The sequence below is a fragment of the Aotus nancymaae genome, unplaced genomic scaffold (genome assembly GCF_030222135.1).
Source record: "Aotus nancymaae isolate 86718 unplaced genomic scaffold, 86718_ANA_hifiasm-v0.15.2.pri h1tg000007l, whole genome shotgun sequence".
Taxonomy (NCBI): Eukaryota; Metazoa; Chordata; class Mammalia; order Primates; family Aotidae; genus Aotus; species Aotus nancymaae.
Window position 1 is genome coordinate 16,369,257 of NW_026988418.1, and position 25,224 is coordinate 16,394,480.

General features: G+C 43.1%; 1 protein-coding gene across 2 annotated transcripts in view; it reads left to right on the forward strand.

Annotated features, from left to right (window-relative positions):
• The first annotated feature begins 1,256 nt into the window (after nt 1-1,256).
• SCP2 (sterol carrier protein 2) overlaps nt 1,257-25,224 on the forward strand; it is a 122,182-nt gene continuing 98,214 nt past the window's right edge. The window contains exons 1-3 of one of the 2 annotated variants that reach the window (XM_012434622.2): nt 1,257-1,380; nt 15,923-15,980; nt 17,073-17,144. In XM_012434622.2, coding sequence (XP_012290045.2) covers nt 1,312-1,380; nt 15,923-15,980; nt 17,073-17,144 — 199 coding nt within the window. In that variant the 5' untranslated portion in view covers nt 1,257-1,311. The remainder of the gene's footprint in view (nt 1,381-15,922; nt 15,981-17,072; nt 17,145-25,224) is intronic. The other variant, XM_012434620.2, reaches the window with a different exon arrangement.

Genomic DNA, 25,224 nt, shown 5'->3' on the forward strand with positions numbered 1-25,224 from the left:
ACAACAACAACACAAATTAGCCTGGTGTGGTGGTGGGTGCTTGTAATCCCAGCTACTTGGGAGGCAAAGGCAGGAGAATCGCTTGAACTTGAGAGGTGGAGGTTGCAGTGAGCTGAGATCACACCACTGCACTCCATCCTGGGCTACTGAGCGATACTCCATCTCAAAAATAAATAAATAAATAAATAAATATTAGCCAGGCATGGTGGTTCACGCTTGTAGTCCCAGCTACTTGGGAGATCGAGGCAGGAGAATCGTTTGAACCCGGGAGTTTGAGTGAGCTATGATCACATCACACACTCTAACCTGGGCAACAGAGTGAGACCTTCTCAAAAGTAAAAATAGGCCGGGCGCGGTAGCTCAAGCCTGTAATCCCAGCACTTTGGGAGGCCGAGGTGGGGGGATCACAAGGTCAGTAGATCGAGACCATCTTAGCCATCATGGTGAAACCCCGTCTCTACTAAAAATACAAACATTAGCTGGGTGTGGGGGTGCGCGCCTATAATTCCAGCTACTCAATCTCAGCTACTCGGGAGGCTGAGGCAGGAGAATCGCTTGAACCCGAGAGGCGGAGGTTTCAGTGAGCCGAGATCACGCCACTGCACTCCAGCCCGGTGACAGAGAGAGATTCCGTCTCAAACAAACAAACGTGGAAGGCGGTTTCTCCCCGGTTTGCTGGAATAAAGTCTCAGTCCTCCAAATTCCTTTTCGGAGAACTTTTGTTGACAAAATTAAAAAAGAAGGTCAGGTAGCTGGTGACGGAGCCTGGGCTTTTTGATTTAGACACTGTATCCATGTGTGAGATCCTGCCCATCCCCACTTTTTTGGTGTCCTGTGAGTTTTAATTCATGAATTCACTCTCACAACTGCCACGGGTAACAGGACACAGGCCAATTCTAACACGAACTCCAGAGGATCTCCTCAGGATCCCCCTTCGTGAATTCGCTTTCCGGTCAACCCCTCCTCTCAGTCTCAGGCGCCACTGCAGACCTACTCCCGCTCACCGTACAGAACCAAGGCACAGACTCAGAGATGGGACCGGCTGACTCAGTCCCACGCCCAGGTCTGCAAATTAGGGCTTCGGCAGCCGCGGGCTCGCGAACGCTCCCAGCCCCTCAGGCGCGGCGCCCCGCCCCTGTCCCCGCCCCCCTGTCCCCGCCCCGCCCCCGCCCCCGCCCCCGCTCCCGCGCACGCGCCTGTGCTGCCGCCCGCGGCCCTAACTTCGGGCCTGAGAGATATTTGGTTCCGCCTCCTCCTGCCAGTCGCGGCAGTTGTCCGTGGTGCCTGCTCGCGTCCGGCACTGGCGCAGCCATGCTCTCTTCCCTGCAGGAGTCAGCGCCGCTACGCCGGGTGTTCGTGGTGGGGGTTGGCATGACCAAGGTAAACCGAGCGGCGGCTCCGCTGGCCCGCTGAAGCTCGGAGGCGGTCGGTGCCTGGATTTCGCTGCTCTTCCTGTCTCCCAGCTCCGGCTGCTCCGCGCGTGGGGCATCGGCGTGGCGACTCGGTGTCTTGTGATCTGCGGAATCTCTGGGGTTATAGCGTCTCTGGTTCCTGCGGCTTTCTGCTTCCTTCTTCCCTTTTCTTCTGGTCCGAGGTCATGAAGCAACCTCGAGATAACCCGAGGATCTCTCCTCTTTAGATTCTGAGCGGAGTCCCGAGGTGTGTGGGCTGGCTTGCCGCGGAGCGAGACAGGTCGCAAATGCAGCCTGCTCGGCCCTCCCAGGAACAGAGCCCCCACAGGAGCCTGGTAGAGACAGCTCCAGATGTGGATGGCGAGGAGAAACGCTGCTGATGCCCCCCGCCTCGGCCCGAGTGGCAGAGTCCGGCCTCCCCCTGTCCCTCCAGTGACTGCTTGGGACCTAGACGCTGCCCCTCACCGCTCGCATGCTTTCTTAATGCCAAACTGCCTTTCGTTTCCCCCGGACGCTGTTGTCTGATGCCCCTGTAGCTTTGCTTCTGTTCTGTTTGTACCGTGTATCTTCACCTGGTTAACTTTTGTGCATCCTGAAAAGATCCATTCAGATCGAATCTTCTCCAGGGCGCCTCGGATCCTCCTGACTTTCCCCCAGAGCCTTGCACTGTGCTTACCTCTGTCCTGCACTTACTGTGCTCTGCATTTCTGAAGCTCTGTGTGCGTCTGCGTGCCCCGTTAGCATGGCAGCTCCTCCAGGCTGGGTGACTGCCTTATTCATTGCTGTGCTCCTCCCCCTGAGCGTTCCTGATGCTTGAAGACCCTTAGTGAATGTTAGTTGAACAATCTAAACGGATATGCTTTGTGAAAGAGTTCCTAGGGAGAGTTCTGTTTCTGAGAAAACAGCCCTAAAATATTTATTATCTTACCAGTGGGCTGAACATGCATAATCCAATTCAACATGTAAATAGGCCAGGCGCAGTCGCTCATGCCTGTAATCCTTTTGGGAGCACTTTGGGAGGCCGAGGCAGGCATTATCACCTGAGATCAGGAGTTCGAGACCAGCCTTACCAACATGGTAAAACCCCATCTCTACTAAAAATACAAAAATTAGCCTGGCCCACGCCTGTAATCCCAGCTACTGGGGAGGCTAAGGTGGGAGGATTGCTTGAGCCTGAGAGATGGAGGTTGCAGTGAGCTGAGATCATGCCACTGCACCCTAGCCTGGGCCATAGAGTCCGTCCTTGTGTCAAAAAAACAAAAACCAAAAATACCCATGTAAATGGAAAAATGGACCAATACCTTATGAAGCAGAAGGACATCATCCTAGTGTTTCACAGAAGATGGGGCTTCTAAAACAGGTGGACAGTAAAATCTTTGGAAGTAAGATATTAACGCAGTCAAACCATTGTCTGGCTGTTGAATGTCTGATTATATGGGCTGTGTGGGAAAGCACAGTTGTCTAAACCTTTGGGAAATGGATGTATTTCTTTTTCCTCAAGTTGGGTGGTAGAGGTCGGGGGGTGTGTTACAGTTCAGAGGGAAGAGGTGGGGAGTTTGGGTAGTGCCATTAATGATTTGTCTGTTTGGCCAGTGTACTTTCCTATGGGTCTGGTCTTCTGGACCTTGGGGCAGAGTTTAATGCAGGAGGGAGAAATATTGACTAGGCAACACTTTTTTGTTTGTTTGTTTTTAAGATAGGGTTTTGCTCTGTCAACCAGATGGGAATGCAGTGGTGCAATCATAGCTCACTGCAGCCTTGAACTCCTGGACTCAAGCGATCCTCCCAAGTAGCTAGGACTACAGGCACGCTAACATAACTGGCTAATTAAAAGATTTTTTTTTTTTTTTTTTTGTAGAGACAAGATTTCACTACTAAGTAATACTTTTTTTTTTTATTCTTTTTTTTTTTCTTTTTGGTCGGGGGGCAATTTTGCTCTTGCTGCCCAGTCTGGAGTGCAATGGCATGATCTTGGCTCACTGAAACCTCCGCCTCCTGGGTTCAAGCGATTCTCCTGCCTCAGCCTCCCTAGTAGCTGGGATTACAGATGCCCACCACCACACTCAGCTAATTTTTTGTATTTTTAGTAGGGACAGGGTTTCACTATGTTGGCCAGGCTGGTTTCGAACTCATCACCTCAGGTGATCCATCTGCCTCAGCCTCCCAAAGTGCTGGGATTACAGGTGTGAGCCACGATGCTGGGCTTGGATCATTTTATTTCTTTCTTTCTTTCTTTTTTTTTTTTTAAAGATGGGGTTTCACCATGATGGCCAGGCTGGTCTTGAACTTCTGACCTCAGGTGATCCACCCCCCTCGGCCTCCCAAAGTGCTAGGATTACAAGTGTGGGCCATCACGCCCGGCCTAAGTAATACTTTTTATTTATTTATTTATTTATTTATTTGAGACGGGGTCTTGCTCTGTTGCCCAGGCTCGAGTGCAGTGACACGATCTTGGCTCACTGCAACCTTTACCTCCTGGGTTCAAGTGATTCTCCTGCCTCAGCCCACCAAGTAGCAGGGATTACAAGCGCCCGCCACCACACTCGGCTAATTTTTGTATTTTTAGTAGAAACACGGTTTCACCATCTTGACTAGGCTGGTCTCGAATTCCTGATCTTGTGATCTACCCGCCTCGGCCTCCCAAAGTGCTGGGATTACAGATGTGAGTCACTGCGACCAGCCAATAGTTTATTTTTATTTTTTTGAGACAGAGTCTCACTCTGTTCCCCAGTCTGAAGTGCAGTGGGGCGATCTCAGCTCACTGCAACCTCTGCCTCCCTGATTCAAGCAATTCTGCTCAGCTTCCTGAGTAGGTGGGATTACAGGTGTGCACCACTATACCCAACTAATTATTTTTGTATTTTTATTTATTTTATTTTTTGACACAGATTCTCGTTCTGTTGCCCAGGATGGAATGCAGTGGCGTGATCTCAGCTCACTGTAACCTCCACCTCTTGGGTTCAAGAAATTCTCATGCCTCAGCCTCCTGAGCAGCTGAGATTACAGGTGTGTGCCACCACGCCCAGCTAATTTTTGTATTTTTAGTAGAGACAGGGTTTCACCATGTTGGCCAGACTGGTCTCAAACTCCTGGCCTCAGGTGATTCACCTGCCTCAGCTGTCCAAAGTATTGGGATTACCAGCATGAGCCACAGTGCCCAGCCTAGGTAATACTTTAAAGTTCCATTGATAATCTCAACTGATGGGGTTCCTCTGTTATGTTTCTTAATTTAAATAGCTGAATTTGACAATCTGAAGTTCTCTTAAAGAGGTTTTATTATTCACTGTAGGAAATGAGTTGGAATTCCTATGGTGGATGTCAACAGGTTTTAACACAACTAAGTCACAGCTGCCATCTGGCAGACAGCAAGTCAGACCCTTTGCTTATGCTGCCTATCTCCTGATATACCCTCTTTTCATCTATTTAAATTCTACTTATCTGTCAAGAACTAGACCAAGTCCTATACCTTCTTAAAACTCCCTCAGACTGCTCTAAGTTACACTGGTCACCTTTTTTTGAAATTCCGGTGCCCTTATAGTCAGAACATATAATTTAGCACTTCAGTTTTCTAGTACTTTTATGTATGGTAATTTCATGGAATATATCCCTATCCAGTACACACATACAAAGCTTATTTGTAACAACTGAAACAATTAGTTAAAGCAACACTTATTATGTGTGATGAACTCTTGGTATTCCTAACCGATATATTAAAAAAAAAGCTGCTTGGCTGAGTGTGGTGGCTCATGCCTGAAATCTCAGCACTTTAGGAGGCTGAGGCAGGTGTATCTCTTGATCCCAGGATTTGAGACCAGCCTGGGCAATATTGGCAAAACCCCATCTCTACTAAAAGTACAAAAAATTAGCTGGGCATAGTGGCACATACTTGTCCCAACTGCTTGTGAGGCTGAGATGGGAGGATCACCTGAGCCTGGGAAGTTGAGACTGCAGTGAGCCCTGCAGTTTGAGCCACCGCACTCCAGCCTGAGCAATGGGAGTGAGACTCTGTCTCAAAAAAAACAAAAATGCTGCTCACAACCTATTAAACTGATTTGGTCATAATCTAGTAAGTACAAATTTCAGTTTGAAAAATATTACAGGCTGGGCACGGTGGCTCACGCCTATAATCCCAGCACTTTGGGAGGCCGAGGCAGGTGGATCACGAGGTCAAGAGATCAAGACCATCCTGGTCAACAAGGTGAAACCCCGCCTCTACTAAAAATACAAAAATTAGCTGGGCACGGTGGCGCGCGCCTGTAGTCCTAGCTACTTGGGAGGCTGAGGCAGGAGAATGGCTTGAACCCAGGAGGCGGAGGTTGCGGTGAGCCGAGATCGCACCATTGCACTCCAGCCTGGGTAACAAGAGCGAAACTCCGTCTCAAAAAAAAAAAAAGAAAAATATTACATTATTTTATTTAATTTTTACCATGTAATGGATTATTATATCCATTCAGTTATCTGACTCTGAGGCTCAGGGGGCTAAGTAATTTATTTCGTGCAGCTTTTAAGTTTTTTGAACTGCCTTACTTAAAATCTCATACTGTTTCCATGCCATCTCTACCGTGTATTACTGTTGTAATTTATCATTGAAACATATATTCAGTAAATAGTCTATGGTTTATATGCTAGAGATGCAAAAATGAAAAAGATAAAGTTCCTGTTTTTTTTTTTTTTAATTTTTTTTTCTTTATTTTTAAAGATGAGGTTTCACCATGTTGGCCAGGCTGGTCTTGAACTCCTGACCTCAAGTGATCCACCCACCTTGGCCTCCCAAAATGCTGGGATTACAGGCGTGAGCCACCACGCCTGGCCTTCCATCTCTACAAAAAAAATTTAAAAATTTGCTTCTGTCTTGACTTGTTTCAGAATCATGCTAGTTGGTCTCACTGTGTGATTATAAGCACCTGTGATCTAAGCTACTCAGGAAGCTGAGGTGGGAGGATTGCTCGAGCCTGGGAAGTTGAAGTTGCAGTGAGCTATGATCACATCACTGCACTCCAGCCGGGCAACAGAGTGAGAGCCCATCTCAACAAAGCAAAACAACAACAAAAACATCCATTTGTAGGTTTTTATATGGACATAATTTTTTTTTTTTTTAGATGGAGTCTTGCTCTGTTGTCCAGGTTGGAGTGCAGTGGTGCATTCTTGGCTCACTGCAACCTTCAACTCCCTAGTTCAAGTGATTCTCCTGCCTTAGCCTCCTGAGTAGCTGGGATTGCAGGCATGCACCACCATATCCAGCTAATTTTGTATTTTTAGTAGATATGGGGTTTCACAATGTTGGCCAGGATGGTGTCGATCTCCTGACTTTGTGATCCACCTGCCTTGGCCTCTGAAAGTGCTGGGATTACAGGTGTGAGCCACTGTGCCCAGCCTATATGGACATAATTTTTCAGCTTCTTTGGGTAAATGCCAAGGAGTGCTATTGCTAATTTGTACATGTATTTTGTGTGTATGAGCTTTATTTTTGCTCGCTCCTTCCCTCCCTCCTTCCCTCCTTCCTTCCTTCCTTTCCTCCCTCCCTTCCCCCCTCCTTCTTTCCCTCCCTCCCCCTCCCCCTCCCATCCCCCTTCCCCCCTCCCCCTCCCCCCCTCCCCCCTTCTTCCCCTCCCCCTCCCCTCCCCTCCCCTCCCTCCCTCCCTCCCTTCTTTCCTTCCTTCCTTCCTTCTTTTTCAGATGGAGTCTTGCTCTGCAACTTCTGCCTCCTGCCTCAGCCTCCCTAGTAGCTGGGATTACAGGTGCTGGCCACCATGACCAACTAATTTTAGTATTTTTAATAGAGAGAGAGTTTCACCATGTTTACCAGGGTGGTCTCGAACTCCTAACTTGAAATGATCCACCCACCTCGGCCTCCCAAAGTGCTGGGATTACAGGTGTGTGCCACCATACCCAGCCTGTACACGTTTAGTTTTGAAAGAAATTGCCAAACTTCCTATTGCTCCGTATTCTTGCCAGCATTCGGTGTTGTCAGTGTTTTGGATTTTTGCCATTCTAATAAATAGTGGTATCTGATTGTTGTTTTATTCCAGTCTCACTTTAAGAAACATTGTTGGCCAGGCACGGTGGCTCACACCTGTAATGCAGCACTTTGGAAGTCTGAGGCAGGAGCATCACTGAGCCCAGGAGTTTGAGACCAGCCTGGGCAATATGATAAAATCCTATCTCTACAAAAAATACAAAAATTAGCTTAGCTTGGTGGTGTGTGCCTGTAGTCCCAGCTACTGTGGGGAGAGGGGGTACTGAGGTGGGAGGATTGCTTGAGTCAGGGTAGTTGAGGCTGCAGTAAGTTGTGATGGAACCACTGTACTCCAGCCTGGGTGACAGAGCAAGACCTTGTCTCAAAAAACAAACATGGTGGGGGGAAGCTGCTCCTGCCTGTAATCCCAGCACTTTGGGAGGCTGAGGCAGGCAGATCACCTGAGGTTGGGAGTTTGAGACCAGCCTGACCAACATGGAAAAACCCCATATCTACTAAAAATACAAAATTAGCTGGATGTGGTGGTGCATGCCTGTAATCCCAGCTACTTGGGAGGCTGAGGCAGGAGAATCACTTGAACTATGGAGGCAGAGGCTGTGGTAAGCCTAGACCGCAGCATTGCACTCTAGCCTGGGCAACTCTGTCTCAAAAACAAAACAAACAAAAACACTGTCTTCAGGATAAAGCCCAGACCAGCACTGCAGGGCATAAAAGGTCCCTTGTGAGTTGACTCCAGAGCTAGACTAAAGTTTCAACTTCATCACTTATTAGCTCTGTGCCCTTGGGTTAGTTGCTTATCTCTCTATCCTACTTTTCTTATCTGTAATGCATGGTACCTACCTTTTAGAATGGTTGTGAGGATTAAAAGAGTAAACACATGTGAAATGCTTAACACAATGCATACCACAGCAAGTGCCCAATAAATATTAGTTGTTATCATTTGGACTGAAGTGATTTTTTTTTTCAGGGATTTATTTATTTATTTTTAATTGCATTTTACGTTTTGGGGTACATGTGAAGAACATGCAAGATTGTTGCATAGGTACACACACGGCAGTGTGATTTGCTGCCTTCCTCCCCATCACCTATATCCGGCATTTCTCCTCATGCTATCTCTTCCCAACTCCCCACCCCACACTGTCCCTCCCCTATTTCCACCCCCCAACAGACCCCAGTGTGTGATGCTTCCCTCCCTGTGTTCTCATTGTTCAACACCTGCCTATGAGTGAGAACATGCAGTGTTTGATTTTGTGTTCTTGTGTCAGTTTGCTGAGAATGATGGTTTCCAGGTTCATCCATGTCCCTACAAAGGACACGAACTCATCATTTTTGATGGCTGCATAGTATTCCATGGTGTATATGTGCCACATTTTCCCTGTCCAGTCTATCATCGATGGGCATTTGGGTTGGTTCCAGGTCTTTGCTATTGTAAACAGTGCTACAATGAACATTCGTGTGCATGTGTCCTTATAGTAGAACGATTTATAATCCTTTGGATATATACCCAGTAATGAGATTGCTGGGTCAAATGGAATTTCTATTTCTAGGTCCTTGAGGAATCGCCACACTGTCTTCCACAATGGTTGAACTAATTTACACTCCCACCAACAGTGTAAAAGTGTTCCTATTTCTCCACATCCTCTCCAGCATCTGTTGTCTCCAGATTTTTTAATGATCGCCATTCTAACTGGTGTGAGATGGTATCTCAATGTGGTTTTGATTTGCATTTCTCTAATGACCGACCAGTAATGATGAGCATTTTTTCATATGTTTGTTGGCCTCATGTATGTCTTCTTTTGTAAAATGTCTGCTCATATCCTTCACCCACTTTTGAATGGGCTTGTTTGTTTTTTTCTTGTAAATCTGTTTTAGTTCTTTGTAGATTCTGGATATCAGCCATTTGTCAGATGGGTAGATTGCAAAAATGTTTTCCCATTCTGTTGGTTGCCGATTCACTCTAATGACTGTTTCTTTTGCTGTGCAGAAGCTGTAGAGTTTGATTAGGTTGCATTTGTCTATTTTGTCTTTTGTTGCCAATGCTTTTGGTGTTTTGGTCATGAAGTCCTTGCCTGTGCCTATGTCCTGAATGGTTTTGCCTAGATTTTCTTCTAGGGTTTTTATGGTGTTAGGTCTTAAGTTTAAGTCTTTAATCCATCTGGAGTTAATTTTAGTGTAAGGTGTCAGGAAGGGGTCGAGTTTCTGCTTTCTGCACATGGCTAGCCAGTTTACTCAACACCATTTATTAAACAGGGAATCCTTTCCCCATTGCTGGTTTTTGTCAGGTTTGTCAAAGATCAGATGGTTGTAGATGTGTGGTGTTGCGTCCAAGGCCTCTGTTCTGTTCCATTGGTCTATATCTCTGTTTTGGTACCAGTACCATGCTGTTTTGATTACTGTAGCCTTGTAGTATAGTTTGAAGTCCAGTAGTGTGATGCCTCCAGCTTTGTTCTTTTTGCTTAGAATTGACTTGGCTATGTGGGCTCTCTTTTGGTTCCATATGAAGTTTAAGGTGGTTGTTTTTTCCAGTTCTGTGAAGAAGGTAATTGGTAGCTTGATGGAGATAGTGTTGAATCTGTAAATTACTTTGGGCAGTATGGCCATTTTCACAATATTGATTCTTCCTAACCATAAGCATGGAATGTTTCTCCATCTGTTTGTGTCCTCTCTTATTTTGTTGAGCAGTGGTTTGTAGTTCTCCTTGAAGAGGTCCTTTATGTTCCTTGTTAGTTGTATTCCTAGGTATTTTATTCTCTTTGTAATAATTGTGAATGGCAGTTTGTTCTTGATTTGGCTCTCTTTAAGTCTGTTATTGGTGTATGGGAATGCTTGTGATTTTTGCATATTGATTTTGTATCCTGAGACTTTGCTGAAGTTGCTTATCAGTTTCAGGAGATTTTGGGATGGGATGATGGGGTCTTCTAAATATACAATCATGTCATCTGCAAATAGAGACAATTTGACTTCCTCCTTTCCTATTTGAATACCCTTTATTTGTTTTTCTTGCCTGATTGCTCTGGCTAGAACTTCCAATACTATATTGAATAGGAGTGGTGAGAGAGGGCATCCTTGTCTAGTGCCAGATTTCAAAGGGAATGCTTCCAGTTTTTGCCCATTCAGTACGATATTGGCTGTGGGTTTGTCGTAAATAGCTTTTATTATTTTGAGATACATTCTGTCAATACCTAGTTTATTGAGGGTTTTTAGCATAAAGGGCTGTTGAATTTTGTCAAATGCCTTTTCTGCATCTATTGAGATAATCATGTGGTTTTTGTCTTTGGTTCTGTTTATGTGGTGAATTATATTTAGAGACTTGTGTATGTTGACCCAGCCTTGCATCCCTGGGATGAAGCGTGCGTGATCGTGATGAATAAGCTTTTTGATGTGCTGTTGCAATCGGTTTGCCAGTATTTTATTGAAGATTTTTGCATCTATGTTCATCATGTATATTGGCCTGAAGTTTTCTTTTCTTGCTGAGTCTCTGCCAGGTTTTGATATCAGGATGACGTTGGTCTCATAAAATGATCTGGGAAGGATCCCTCTTTTTGGATTGTTTGGAATAGTTTCAGAAGGAGTGGTACCAGCTCCTCTTTGTATGTCTGGTAGAATTGGGCTGTGAACCCATCTGGACCTGGGCTTTTTTTGGGTGGTAGGCTCTTAATTGCTGCCTCAACTTCAGCTATTGTTATTGGTCTATTCAGGGTTTCAACTTCTTCCTGGTTTAGGCTTGGGAGGATGCAAGTGTCCAGGAATTTATCCATTTCTTCCATGTTTACTAGTTTATGTGCATAGAGTTGTTTGTAATAATCTCTGATGATGGTTTGCATTTCTGTTGAATCTGTGGTGATATCCCCTTTATCGTTTTTTATTGCATCTATTTGATTATTCTCTTTTCTTTTTTATCTGGCTAGTGGTCTATTTTATTGATCTTTTCGAAAAACCAGCTCCTGGATTTATTGATTTTTTGAAGGGTTTTTGTGTCTCTATCTCCTTCAGTTCTGCTCTGATCTTAGTTATTTCTTGTCTTCTGCTAGGTTTTGTGTTTTTTTCATCTTACTCCTCTAGCTCTTTCAATTTTGACGATAAGGTGTCAATTTTAGATATTTCCTTGCTTCTCATGTGGGCATTTATTGCTATAAATTTTCCTCTAGACACTGCTTTAAATATGTCCCAGAGATTCTGGTATGTTGTGTCTTTGTTCTCGTTGGTTTCGAAGAACATCTTTATTTCTGCCTTCATTTCATTGTTTATCCAGTCAACATTCAAGAGCCAGTTGTTCAGTTTCCATGAAGTTGTGTGGTTCTGAGTTAGTTTCTGAATTCTGAATTTAATTTGATTGCACTGTGGTCTGAGAGACTGCTTGTTATGATTTCCTTTCTTTTGCATTTGCTGAGGAGTGATTTACTTCTAATTATGTGGTCAATTTTAGAGTAGGTGTGCTATGGTGCTGAGAAGAATGTATATTCTGTGGATTTGTGATGGAGAGCTCTGTAAATGTCTATCAGGTTTGCTTGGTCCAGGTCTGAGTTCAAGTCCTGGATATCCTTGTTAATTTTCTGTCTCATTGATCTGTCTAATATTGACAGTGGAGTGTTAAAGTCTCCCATTATTATTGTGTGGGAGTCTAAGTCTCTTTGTATGTCATTAAGAACTTGCTTTATGTATCTGGGTGCTCCTGTATTGGGTGGGTATTTATTTAGGATCGTTAGCTCTTCTTGTTGCATTGATCCTTTTACCATTATGTAATGCCCTTCTTTGTCTCTTTTAATCTTTGTTGGTTTAAAGTGTATTTTATTGGAGACTAATATTGCAAATCCTGCTTTTTTTTGCTCTCCGTTTGCTTTTTAGATCTTCCTGCATCCCTTTATTTTGAGGCTATGTGTATCCTTGCATGTGAGATGGGTTTCCTGGATATGAGCACACCAATGGGTTTTGACTTTTTCTCCAATTTGCCAGTCTGTGTCTTTTCATTGGGGCATTTAGCCCATTTACATTTAGGGTTAATATTGTTATGTGTAAATTTGATCCTGCCATTTTGATGCTAGCTGGCTGTTTTGCCCTTTAGTTAATGCAGTTTCTTCATTGTGTCGATGCTCTTTACCATTTGGTATGTTTTTGGAGTGGCTGGTACTGGTTGTTCCTTTCTATGTTTAGTGCTTCTTTCAGGAGCTCTTGTAAAGCAGGCCTGGTGGTGATGAAATCTCTGAGTAATTGCTTGTTAGTAAAGGATTTTATTTCTCCTTCACTTATGCAGCTTAGTTTGGCTGGATATGAAATTCTGGGTTGAAAGTTCTTTTCCTTAAGGATGTTGAATATTGGCCCCCACTCTCTTCTGGCTTGTAGGGTTTCTGCTGAGAGATCTGCTGTGAGTCTGATGGGCTTCCCTTTGTGGGTAACCCGACCTTTCTCTCTGGCTGCCCTTAGCATTTTCTCCTTCATTTCAACCCTTTTGAATCTGACGATTATGTGCCTTGGGGTTGCTCTTTCTTGAGGAATATCTTTGTGGTGTTCTCTGTATTTTCTAGACTTGAATATTACCCTGCCTTGCTAGGTTGGGGAAGTTTTCCTGAATGATATCCTGAAGAGTATTTTCCAGCTTGGATTCATTCTCTCCATCACATTCAGGTACACCTATCAAATGTAGATTAGGTCTTTTCATATAGTCCCATATTTCTTGGAGACTTTGTTTATTCCTTTTTGCCCTTTTTTCCTGTAATCTTGCCTTCTCATTTCATTTCATTGAATTGATCTTCGACCTCTGATATCTTTTCTTCTGCTTGGTCAATTCGGCTGTTGAAACTTGTGTCTGCTTCACGAAGTTCTCATGTTGTGTTTTTCAGCTCCATCAATTCACTTACCTTCCTCTCTAAGCTGTTTATTCTCATTAGCATTTCGTCAAATCTTTTTTCAAGGTTCTTAGTTTCTTTGCATTGGGTTAGAACATGTTCTTTTAGCTCAGAGAAGTTTGTTATTACCCACCTTCTGAAGCCTGTTTCTGTCAATTTATCAGACTCATTCTCCATCTAGCCTTGTTCCCTTGCTGGTGAGGAGTTGTGACCCCTTGTAGGAGGAGAGGTGTTCTGGTTTTGGGTGTTTTTATCCTTTTTGCACTGGTTTCTTCCCATCTTTGTGGATTTATCCACCTGTCGTCTTTGTAGTTGTTGACTTTCAGATTGGGTCTCTCTGAATGGATGTCCTGTTTGTTGATGATGAAGTTATTTCTTTCTGTTTCTTAGTTTTTCTTCTAACAGTCAGGCCCCTCTGCTGTAGGACTGCTGAGGTCCACTCCAGGCCCTGCTTGCCTGGGGATCACCCACAGTGGCTGCAGAACAGTAAGGGTTGCTGCCAGTTTCTTCTTCTGCTATCTTTGTCCCAGAGGATACCCACCAGATATCAGTCTGAGCTCCCCTTTATGAGGTGACTCTTTGGATATATGGGCGTCAGGGAGCTCCTTGAGGAGACAGTCTGTCCTTTATAGGAGCTCAAGTGCTGAGCTGTGATCTCCGTTGTTCATTCAGAGCTGCTGGGCAGGTATGTTTAAGTCTGCTGCAGCAGAACTCATAAACGCCTTTTTTTTTTTTTTCCCAGGTGCTCTGTCCCGGGGAGTTAGAGCTTCATTTATAAGTTTCTGTTGTGCTGCTGCCTTTTTTCAGGGCTGCTCTGCCCAGCGAGGAGGCAGCCTAGTCACAGTCTGCCTGCAGAGGCTTTGCTGAGCTGATGTGGGCTCCTCCCTGCTGCCGTGTGAACTTTCCTGCAGTCCTGTTTAATAGGGTTATAGTTAGAACTGGCTTGGCAGTGGCAGCCCACCTCTGTAATGGCGGACTCTTTCTGTAATGGCGGGCTGCCTTGGCAATGGTGGGCTGCCTCAGCAATGGTGGACTACCTCCGTAGTAGTGGACTGCCTCGGTAGTGGTGGATGCCCCTCCCCCACAGAGCTGGACCATCTCAGCTGTTCTTGCTGTGAAACTCAATCCAGAGCATTTCAGATTGCTATTTTTTTGTATGGGTGGGACCAGCTGAGCCTGATCACCTGGCTCCCTGCCTCAGACCCTTTTTTTTTTTTCAGTTGAATGGGTGACTCTGTCTCCCCGGTGTTCCAGTTGCCTGTTGAAATGGCACCGGGATCTGTGTGATTTCCTGTATGGTGACCCACTGAGCTGGCTGAAACAGCCACGCTGAGATTCGTGGCGCTTTTTTGCCCGGGAATCTCATGGCCCGGCTCCCTGTTTCAGTCTCCTTTTTTATCAGTTGAATGGGCAACTCTGTCTCCCAGGAGCTCCAATCACCAGCTAAAAACGGCACCTGGACCTGTGTATTTTGTGTGGAGACCCACTGCGCTGGCCAGAACAGCTGTGCTGGTGACCCGTGGGGCTCCTCAGCCTGGGAATCTCCTGGTCTGTGGACAATAAAAATCCGTCTAGAAATGCGGCGTCCACTCACCCTCTGTGCTTTTGCTAGGAGCTGCAATCGTGAGTTGCTCCTAGTCGGCCATCTTGGATCTGTCTGTCTCCCAAGTGACATTTATGCCCTTATATGCCCTTATCACTTTCCTTTCCTTCTCTTTCCCCTCTTCCCTTCCCTTCCCCCTTCCCTTCCCTTCCCTTCTCCCCTTCCCTTCCCTTCCTCCCTTCCCTTCCCCCTTACCTTCCCTTCCCACCTTTCCCTTCCCTTCCTCCCTTCCCTTCCCACCTTTCCCTTCCCTTCCTCCCTTCCCTTCCCCCATTCCCTTCCCTTCCCCCTTTCCCTTCCCCCACTTCCCTTCCCTTTCCCCCTTCCCCGCCTCTTCCCCTCCCCTTCCCTTCCCTCTTCCATCTATCTCACTCTGTCACCCAAGCTGGAGTACAATGGCACTATCTTGGCTTACTGCAACCTCTGCCTCCTGGGTTCAAGCAATTCTCCTGCCTCAGCCTCCTGAGGAGCTGGGATCACAGGCGTGTACCACCATGCCTGGCTAATTTTTGTATTTCTAGTGGAAACAGGGTTTCACCATGTTGGCCAGCCTGGTCTTGAACTCCTGACCTCAAGTTATCTGCCCAGTTTGGCCTCCCAAAGTGCTGGAATTACAGGCATGAGCCACCATGCCCAGCCATCCTTAACACTTTCCATTTTGTGCTTTAACCTATGTCAGACCAAATTATTTACAGTTCCTCCACAGAGAAAAAACTGCTGTATTCTCTCACTTCTAGACCTTTACTCCAAAATTTTCTTCTCTTTCACTTTGCTAACTCCTACTCATCCTTAAGGAGTTAATTTAAATGGCAGTTTCTCTGGGAAGGCTTTCTTGTCCTCCCTCCAAGTATGGGTAGATGTCTCTGCCAAGACATTCTGTACTTCTGACATTGTAGTGTTTATCGGTCTTAGGTTAGACTGGAAGCATGCTGAGGGCGAAGATTTTATATTATTTATTATTAAAGTCTAGGAACCCAAGAGGTGCTCAATGTGTTTTTGTTTGAATGAGTAGTGAATGAATAGATTTTTATTGGTAGAACATGTAACTGTACTTGTTTATATTTATTATCTCTTTCTATATCTCTAGTTCGAGAAGCCTGGAGCTGAGAATTCTGGAGACTACCCTGACTTGGCAAGAGAAGCAGGTAACATAGAACATTTAGATCTTTGAACATTCATAGTTTATTAGGTGGTCTGTCTTGATTTCATGGGTGGGGTAGCCTTGCAAGCACAAAAGGAAGCCCAGTCAAGGGAGAAGAACCTGTGTGGAGAAATGCCTAGTGACTCACTATAAAAGGGAAAGGGAAAAGAGCTTGGGCATTCTTAGCAGCTGCATAGCCAGAGCAGAGAGTGGCTTACAATTTTATGTGCTATCCAACTATTTTTAAGGGATCTGTGGGAGAGAGAGGCAGGGTCATTAAAAGGGATAACATCATTCTGTGGCAGGACAAGCCTCAGACAAAACCTCCTGAACACCAGATTTAAAGAAGGAAGTGGCTTTATTTGGCCAGGAGCATCAGCAGACTTGTCTCAAGAACTGAGCTCCCCAACAAAGAAAATCCTAGCCCTTTTAAAGGCTTACAATTCTAGAAAGTACATGTGAGAGGGTGGTGATTGATGAAGTAGGCATGGGGTATGTGACCAGGTGGGGGTTTGAGCAAGATTGAATGAGAACAATGGAGGGTGTTTCTCCATATTATGGCTTCGATCTATAGATAGGATTGCGATTAAAGATGGGGGGTTTAATCTTTAACCTTGCCAGCCAACCTTGCCACTGACTTCATGCTTGCTATGTCTCAACTTTTACTTCCTCCTCCTTTCAGACAAGAGACAGAAAAGAGGGATCTCTTCTCTCAATTCTAGTGTGTGTTACCTTCAGGAGTTCTAACAAAATTAGCATCTTCCTTTCCTGGAAAAGAGATAATCACATTCAAAATGTATTAAATACCTGTATGGTGGTTTTCTTCACTTCATTGAGCCAACATAGAGAATTCTTTTTCTGTCACTAGGCTACTGCATAACTAAAGGAGCTGACACAGTTTGTTATTGTTTATTCTAATGAGTATTAATATTTTTGAGCAAAAGACAGGTGAATACTAGTGTAAGTGGAACTAACAGGGAGAAGGATCTACAGGTGTATGGGTCCTAGTTCTCTAAGTATTCAGCATGCTTCTTAATTTTTACTCACCTAAAATAAATACTTAAAGCACTTTTTGATAAAACCTTTGTTTTTACAGGCCAGAAGGCTTTAGCTGATGCACAGATCCCTTATTCAGCAGTGGACCAGGCATGTGTTGGCTATGTTTTTGGTATGTATTAAACTATGTATTCTAAAGTTTGTTTACCTAAATCTAGCAGCAACTACATAAACAATGCAGAGACATTTGTGAATTTTAACCCTCAAAACTCAGAATTCATTCAATTATGTTTGTATTGAAGAAAAAAGAAAAAAACCCTCAGAATTCAAAGTCTGATTTAAGGTAATTGCCATCATTTACAGATTTCCATTATGTGTCAACCTAGTGTAATTTTTCTTTTTTCTTTTTATATATATATATATTTTTTTAATCCTAGTGTAATTTTTCTTTTGGTAACTATTCCAAATCATACTGCAAAGATCTTCTTTGGTCTTTTTAAAAATAGCATAGTTCATTGAATAAATGTATTATAATTTATTTAATCTGTTCCCTTTCAATAGATATTTAAAAGTTCCAGTCTTTTCATGGCATTTAAAAAATACTAATTGTCAAATAAATATTGAATATATTCAAGGTATAAAATGAGATGATTTATGTATACATTGTATAATAATTACCACAATCCAATTAATTAGTACATTCATTACCACCCATGCTGTGCATTAGATCCACAGAACTCATTCATCTTATAACTGAAAGTTTGTACCATTTGACTAACATCTCTGTTTCCCCCAGCCCCTACAGCATTTTTTTTTTTTTTGGCAAAGGGGTGGGGTATGTGTGGGAACCCCTATGTCATTTTAAATGATTATATGATATTCTGCTCTTGGAGATCTAATACAGCTTATTTAGAAATAGTAATGATATTTTATTTATAATTTCTAGTTACAAAAATACTATAAATATTATATATAGTATTATTAAAATACTATAGTAGGTGTTAATGTAGATGAATCTTTGTGCCTATCTGCTGAGACCAGCTCGGTTGTGGAGACCTCCAACCCAGGTGGTGCTGAAGGAATTAAGAGTCAGACACAGAGATGGAGTGCAAAGGTAGGCTCAGGGGACTGACAGCATTCCCAGCCGAGAGCCAAGAGCAGACTCTGACCCACGTATTTATTCTTTACATTCCAGTGATAAGTTTAACAAGCAGATGCTGTATGTTCTTTCATGAAGGTAAACTAACCAGGCAGCTAGTGTATGTTCACTATAGGTTAAAGATAAACTAGAAAGCATTCTTTAGGAGAGTATAATGGAGACAGAGTCAGATATCCTAGAACCTAGTTCATCTGGTGTGAGACATATTATTTACTATCTTGGAATGCCCTGAGCAGTTTTCTGCTTGGGGGCAAGCTTGGTTTTCCTTGCTGTTGCTCTCAGCAAACAGTGTAATCCCTCACACACACCTGCCCTTGTTATCAGTATGTCCCCCTTTGTTTTTCTGCAAAGCTAGGTAAGCAAGCACAGCTTTATCTTGGTGAGCTATTTCTCTGAGGATTTTGAATCCACATCTGCAGACTACAAAAAGAGAAATAAGACAAATTAATAACACAATCATAACAGCAGCCATAAATCCTCCAAGTGTTTTTACCCAAGTCACAGGGTTCAGGGCTGCTGTTCCATCAGCAGTTCCCTCAAGTACTTCAGTTTCTGGATTTAAAGTCAAATGTGCTTGAGAGGCTTGAAAAACTTGTTCCTTTTGTTTTGTTATATCAAGTGATAAATTTTCAGCATGCCCTTCCAAGCGATGCTTTATTTTTTCTCAGTCATGTTCAATTTCATTATAAGGATGAGGAGTGATACAATAATCAGAAGTATTCCAGTCACACTGTAACTGAATTCTATACTCTAAACTAACTACCCTGTCCCCTAACCAGAGAACAGCTTGTCTAAGATCATTAATCTGATTAGCTATATTCTGATTTGTCTTTGTTTGAGAATTCCACAGAACGCTAGAGTTTTTCTGCCAGTTATTAACAAGCTGTTTGTACTAATGAATGCCAAGCCACTCCTGCCACAGCGGCTATAACTATGACTGCAAACAGACCCATAATGATTAAAATTAAGGTTGTAATGAATCTCCTGATACATTTTAGAACGTTTTGTAAAATATCAGTGAGAATAAGTACGGATGGAGATGCTTCCCAGGGACGAGATATTTTTGCTGGTAGCCATATTCCCTCTTGGGCTCTCACCAGTAATATAGAGTTGTAAGAGTCAAACATAGAGGTGTTAATTCAAGAAAACAATTTACAATTTTGACATGTTACCTTGGAGTTAAGAAAATTGATCTGTAACCTTCCCACTACTAAAAGATAAGGAGGTTTAACACAGCTCTGAATCTAAAGAATTCTATTTTTTATAAATTCTAATGAATAATAAAGATTGGAACAGGATCCTCTATAATTTCCTTCCCAGACCTTATTGGTTTCAGGACCATAAATAGTTTCCAAAGTTCTTTTTGTTCAGTTCCCAGTTTTGGCCAAATCATTCTTAGTTGTGGTTCTATCATGCCCCCATTTGTTCATATAATAGGGGCATTTGTTTCAGTGTGTATTGACTCAGAACTGGTATTACTTTTTGTATACTATTTAAGTAATTCTGTGTCATGACAAGAGGGCTGACTGGTGCAATTAATGCTAAATATCCCCTTAGGAGACCAATCAATAATAATCTATAGGAATCATTATGCAGCACCTCAGCCTCTGCTGAAACACAATCTTCCCAAATTAATATTTTTAACTTAGAGGACCACTCTTTATTTTGTCTGCATTTAGGTTTTGGGGTGGGGGCAAAACATAGTTATTTCCTGAATTATTATAAAAAATACTAGAGCCAGAGATCACATGCAACTGAGCTCAAGTGTGATTTTTTTCCAGGTACTATAGCTAATCAGGCTTGATTTTTTTATTTTAAACATCCTTCGGCTGCCCCAGGCATATATTCTCAGCAGATGTTCAAAGCTGAGAGAGATATTCATTAAAGTTCCTTCTTCTTGAGGACAAGATGGGCCCTGATTATATACAGGTTCTGGCATCCATGAGCTATCATTAGTATATACATCTACTGGGGGATCTAACCAAGTCATAGGTAGCAATAAAGGAGGGAAAGGAATATATGCCCAATATGTGAAATTTTTCCCACTTCTGCCCCTACTCCAGGAATACTCACTGCAATGGTGAGAACTACCATCATAGCTACCATCAAGTTACTCATAGTAAAAGGCTGTCCTGCTTTTTTCGGGTTTTCCTCAGCCATCTTTGAAAGCTTCTTGATCTGACCCCAAGTCGGTGGCGATATTTTGCATGTTCCCCTTGTGGGAGCAGCACTTTATCTCAGTGTTAATCTCGCCATTTCCATGACCGGGGGTCCTCTGGTTCCTCCCAGAATGCAAACCTCTTCTTTGGTATCTGGCTCATGATAAGACTTTAAATGTCTGGATGGTACCCACTTCGGTTGTTGATTTGGACCTGGAGAAACACAAGCAAATCCTCTACCCCCTGTTATTACATTGCCCTTTTCCCAACTTTTTGTTAATGGGTTTTGCCACCAGATTAATTGCCTAAGTTCTCTTCTTTGGATTGTTTATTCAGGTCTTGTTTTGACACTGTTATTTGTCGTCCCCTTGGCAAACTTAAAAAATTTAAAGTTAGTAATGCTAAGTTGCATTTGTGGGGTTCTGTATTCACTGTCTTCCCCTTTCTGTTTCTGCAATTGCTGTTTAAGGGCAAGATTCATCCGTTCCACAATAGCCTGTCCCTGAGAGTTATATGAGATACCTGTAATATGAGTAATATTCCATTGTTTAAAATATGCTGCTAAGGAATGACTAACATATCCTGGGGTGTTACCAGTTTTCATGGAAGAGGGAATTCTCATAATGGCAAAACACTATTAGATGTCATTTTTCACAAGCTGATGATTCACCAGTTTGGCAGCTTGCCCAAACAAAATGAGAAAAAGTATCTACACAAACATGTACATATGCTAACTTTCCAAAAGATGAAACATGGGTAACATCCATCTGCCACAAAATGTTTGGTTCTAACCCTGAGAGTTTACACCTCCCGAATTGGAGGGAGAATTGACTAATTCTGTTGTGACAAGTTGCCTAATTCAACTGACAAGTTGAACAGGTTTGAATAATCCTTTTAGCTTCTTTCCAGGGTCGGCTTCTCAGTCCTGTTGTGTTTAGATGAGTCAGTGTGTGAAAATGTTGAGCATCAGATAAGACTGCAGCTACTAACCAGTCTGCAGACTGATTGCCTGCTGTTAGAGGCCCTGGAAGAATAGTGTGAGCTCTAATATGAGTAATGTAAAAGGGATGCATTCTATTTATTACTTCTGTTTGTAATTGAGTAAATAGTTTCATAAATTGATCATCTGTATTAAAACGCAGTTGATGCCTTGTGTATGGCTCACACCTGTAATCCCAGCACTTTGGGAGGCCAAGGTGGGCAGACTGCCTGAGGTCAGGAGTTCAAGACCAGCCTGGCTAATGTGGTGAAACCCTGTCTCTACTAAAAATGCAAAAATTAGCTGAGTGTGGTGGCAGGCACCTGTAATCCCAGCTACTTGGGAGGCTGAGGTAGGAGAATCACTTGAACCTGGGAGGCAGAGGTTGCAGTGAGCCAAGATCAGGTCATTGCACTCCAGCCTGGGCGACAGAGTGAGACTCCATCTCAAGAAAACAAACAAACAAACAAAAAACGCAGTTGCGCACACTCAATCAGCCAAGTAGAGTGAACCACATATGCAGAATCAGAAATTACATTAATAGATTTTTTGAAATTTGGTAATACCTGAATGACAGCTACCAACTCTGCCTTTTGAGCTGATGTATGAGGAGTTTGAATAACTTTGATTTCAAATCCTGAATAAGAAGCTTTACCATTACTAGATCCATCTGTAAAAATATTTTCTGCATTTTCAATGGGGTTTGATTTAGTGATTTTGGGTACAAACCAATTGGTCAATTTAAAAAAAAAAAAAAAAATTAAAAAAAATTTTTTTTTATAATGATTATCTAAAGTGCCTACAAAATTTGCCAAATAGGTTTGCCACATTACACTATTAATATATGCTTGCTGAATCTGAGTCTTTGTAAGAGGCACTATTATTCTTTTGGGATCAAATCCATGTAATTTTACAACTTGAGACCTCCCCATTCCAATCAGCATTGCAATTTGGTCCAAATAGAGAGTAAGAGTACGAGCGTTATCATGAGGTAGAAACAGCCACTCCACTAAGTCCTAATCTTGAATAGTAACTCCCGTAAGAGAGTGTTGAGTAGGGAAAATTAATTAATTCTAAAGGCTAGTCAGGATCAATTCTATTTACTTGAGCCTTGTGAATTTTTTCTCCAATTACTTTCTTTTTTTTTTTTCTTTTTTTTAAGATGGGGTTTCACCATGATGGCCAGGCTGGTCTTGAACTCCTGACCTCAGGTGATCCACCCACCTCGGCCTCCCAAAGTGCTAGGATTACAGGCGTGAGCCACCGCGCCCGGCCTCCAATTACTTTCAATTCCATTTCAACTTCCTTAGTTAACTCCCGAGGACTAGACTGGAATCTCCTCAAAGAATAGAAAACAAGGCCGGGCGCGGTGGCTCATGCCTATAATCCCAGCACTTTGGGAGGCCGAGGCGGGTGGATCCCGAGGTCAAGAAATCGAGACCATCCTGGTCAACATGGTGAAACCCCGTCTCTACTAAAAATACAAAAAAAAAAAATTAGCTGGGCATGGTGGCGTCCGCCTGTAGTCCCAGCTACTCGGGAGGCTGAGGCAGGAGAATTGCTTGAACCCGGGTGGCGGAGGTTGTAGTGAGCCGAGATTGCGCCATTGCACTCCAGCCTGGGTAACAAGTGCGAAACTCCGTCTCAAAAAAAAAACAAATTAATTACTTATAGTGTAAGTTGGGATCCCTAAAGTAGGTCATATCCAATTGATATCTCCAAGTAACTTTTGGAAATCATTTAGAGTTTATAAATTATCCCTCCTGATGGACACCGTTTGAGGTGTTATAGTAATATCTTCTACCAATGTGCCCAAATACAAATAAGGAGTTGTAGTTTGAATTTTATCTGGGGCTATTATTAACACAACACATTGAATGGATTCTTTCACATGGTCATAGCATTTTATAAGTAGTTCTCTATTCAGTGCAGCACAAAGAATATCATCCATATAATGAATAATATAACACTGAGGAAATTCTTTTCTGGTGGGCTCAGTAGCTTAGCCCATGTAAGTTTGACAAATTGTGGGACTGTTTAACATCCCTTGAGGAAGCACTTTCCAATGATATCTTTTAGCAGGTTTTTGATTATTTATAGAAGGAATAGTGAATGCAAATCGCTCATGGTCCTTTTCTGCCAAAGGAATTGTAAAGAAACAGTCCTTCGGGCTTGGTGTGGTGGCTCACGCCTGTAATCCCAGCACTTTGGGAGGCCAAGGCAGGTGGATCACGAGGTCAAGAGATTGAGGCCAACATGGTGAAACCCAGTCTCAACTAAAAATACAAAAATTAGCCGGGTGTGTTGGAGGATGCCTGTAGTCCCAGCTACTCCGGAGGCTGAGGCAGAAGAATCACTTGAACCCGGGAGGCGGAGGTTGCAGTGAGCCAAGATTGCGCCACTGCACTCCAGCCTGTCGACAGAGTAAGACTCCGTCTCAAAAAAAAAAAAAGAAACAGTCCTTCAAATCAATAACAATTAGTTGCCAATTTTTTGAAATCATAGTGGATGAAGGTAGTCTGGGTTGCAGGGCTCCCATAGGTTGTATAGCTGCATTAATTGCTCTAAGATCTGTTACCATTCTCCATTTTCCGGATTTCTTTTTATTACAAAAACAGGAGAGTTTCAAGGTGAAAATGTGGGAGCCCTATGTCCCTTTTCTAATTGCTCAGCAACTAAGTTTTCTAAAGCCTCCAGTTTTTCCTTTGTAAGTAGCCATTGTTTATCCAAATTGGTTTATTATTTAACCATTTTAAAGCTATCGGTTCTGGAGGCTTAACAGTGGCCGCCATTAAAAATGATATCCTAGACCATGTTGAGAGTTTTGTTCTTTTACTTCTAAAGGTTCCTTTGGGCCCTGCAAATTTTTTCCTGGTCCCATCCCAGGCACATAGCCCATGTCCTGCATCATTTGTTGACTTTGAGAGATACACGATTGTTTGGGTATTAAAACTTTGGCTCCCCACTGCTGTAATAAGTCTCTTCCCCACAAGTTAATAGGAATCTGAGTCACAATAGGCTGAATAGTTCCAGGCTGTCCTTCAGGCCCTTCACATGGCAAGATAAGACTGCTTTGAGAAATCTCTGAGGCCTGCCCCACTCCTACCACATTAAACTGAGCGTTTTGTACAGGCCAAGAAGAGGGCCAGTGCTGGAGAGAAATAATTGAAACATAAGTGCCAGTATCAAATAAACCTTTACATTTTTTTCCTTGGATAGTAACTTCACATGTTGGGCATTTATCCGTAATTTGATTTACTCAGTATGTAGCTTTGCCCTGTTTATTTGTACTTCCAAATCATCCAATTCTTTTATTATCACTATGACCTAATTTTATACAAGGTAAGTTTAAGAGTTGTGCTCTGCATTCTCTAGGCTCAGCAATCCAAGGAATGGAAGATGACATTACAATTTGTATTTCCCCTGTAAAATCACTATCAATAACTTGGTATGAACTCTCCTTTAACATTCAGACTAGATCTTCCTAAAAGCAAACGAAGTCCCAGAAGGTAATGGCCCACAGACTCCTGTTGATATTTTTTTGTGGAGGTTCCCTAGGTAAAATGCTTATTTTTTGAGTGCTGCACAGATCTACTGCTGCACTTCCAGCAGTGGCAGGGGACAAGCATGGTACAGGGACGAGAGAGTAGCTTGAACAAGATAAACCCTGGTTGGAATCGGGGCCAGGGGAAGGCCCCTTCTCCCATTTCCTGAAATTGGATTCCCTTCTTTGTCAAATTTAGAATGACATTACTTAGCCCAATCTTTTCCTTTTTTTATATTTTGGGCAAATGCCTCGTTCAGCATTTTTTGTTTTTACCCTTGGCTGAGGTCCTGCTCTTAAATTTTGTCTGCAATCCTTTTTTGTATGTCCCCTTTCTCTGCAATTAAAACAAGCTCTGGGAAATGCAGCAGCTCCCTTGTTTACCTGTAATCCTGCCATAGCTTGTGCTAA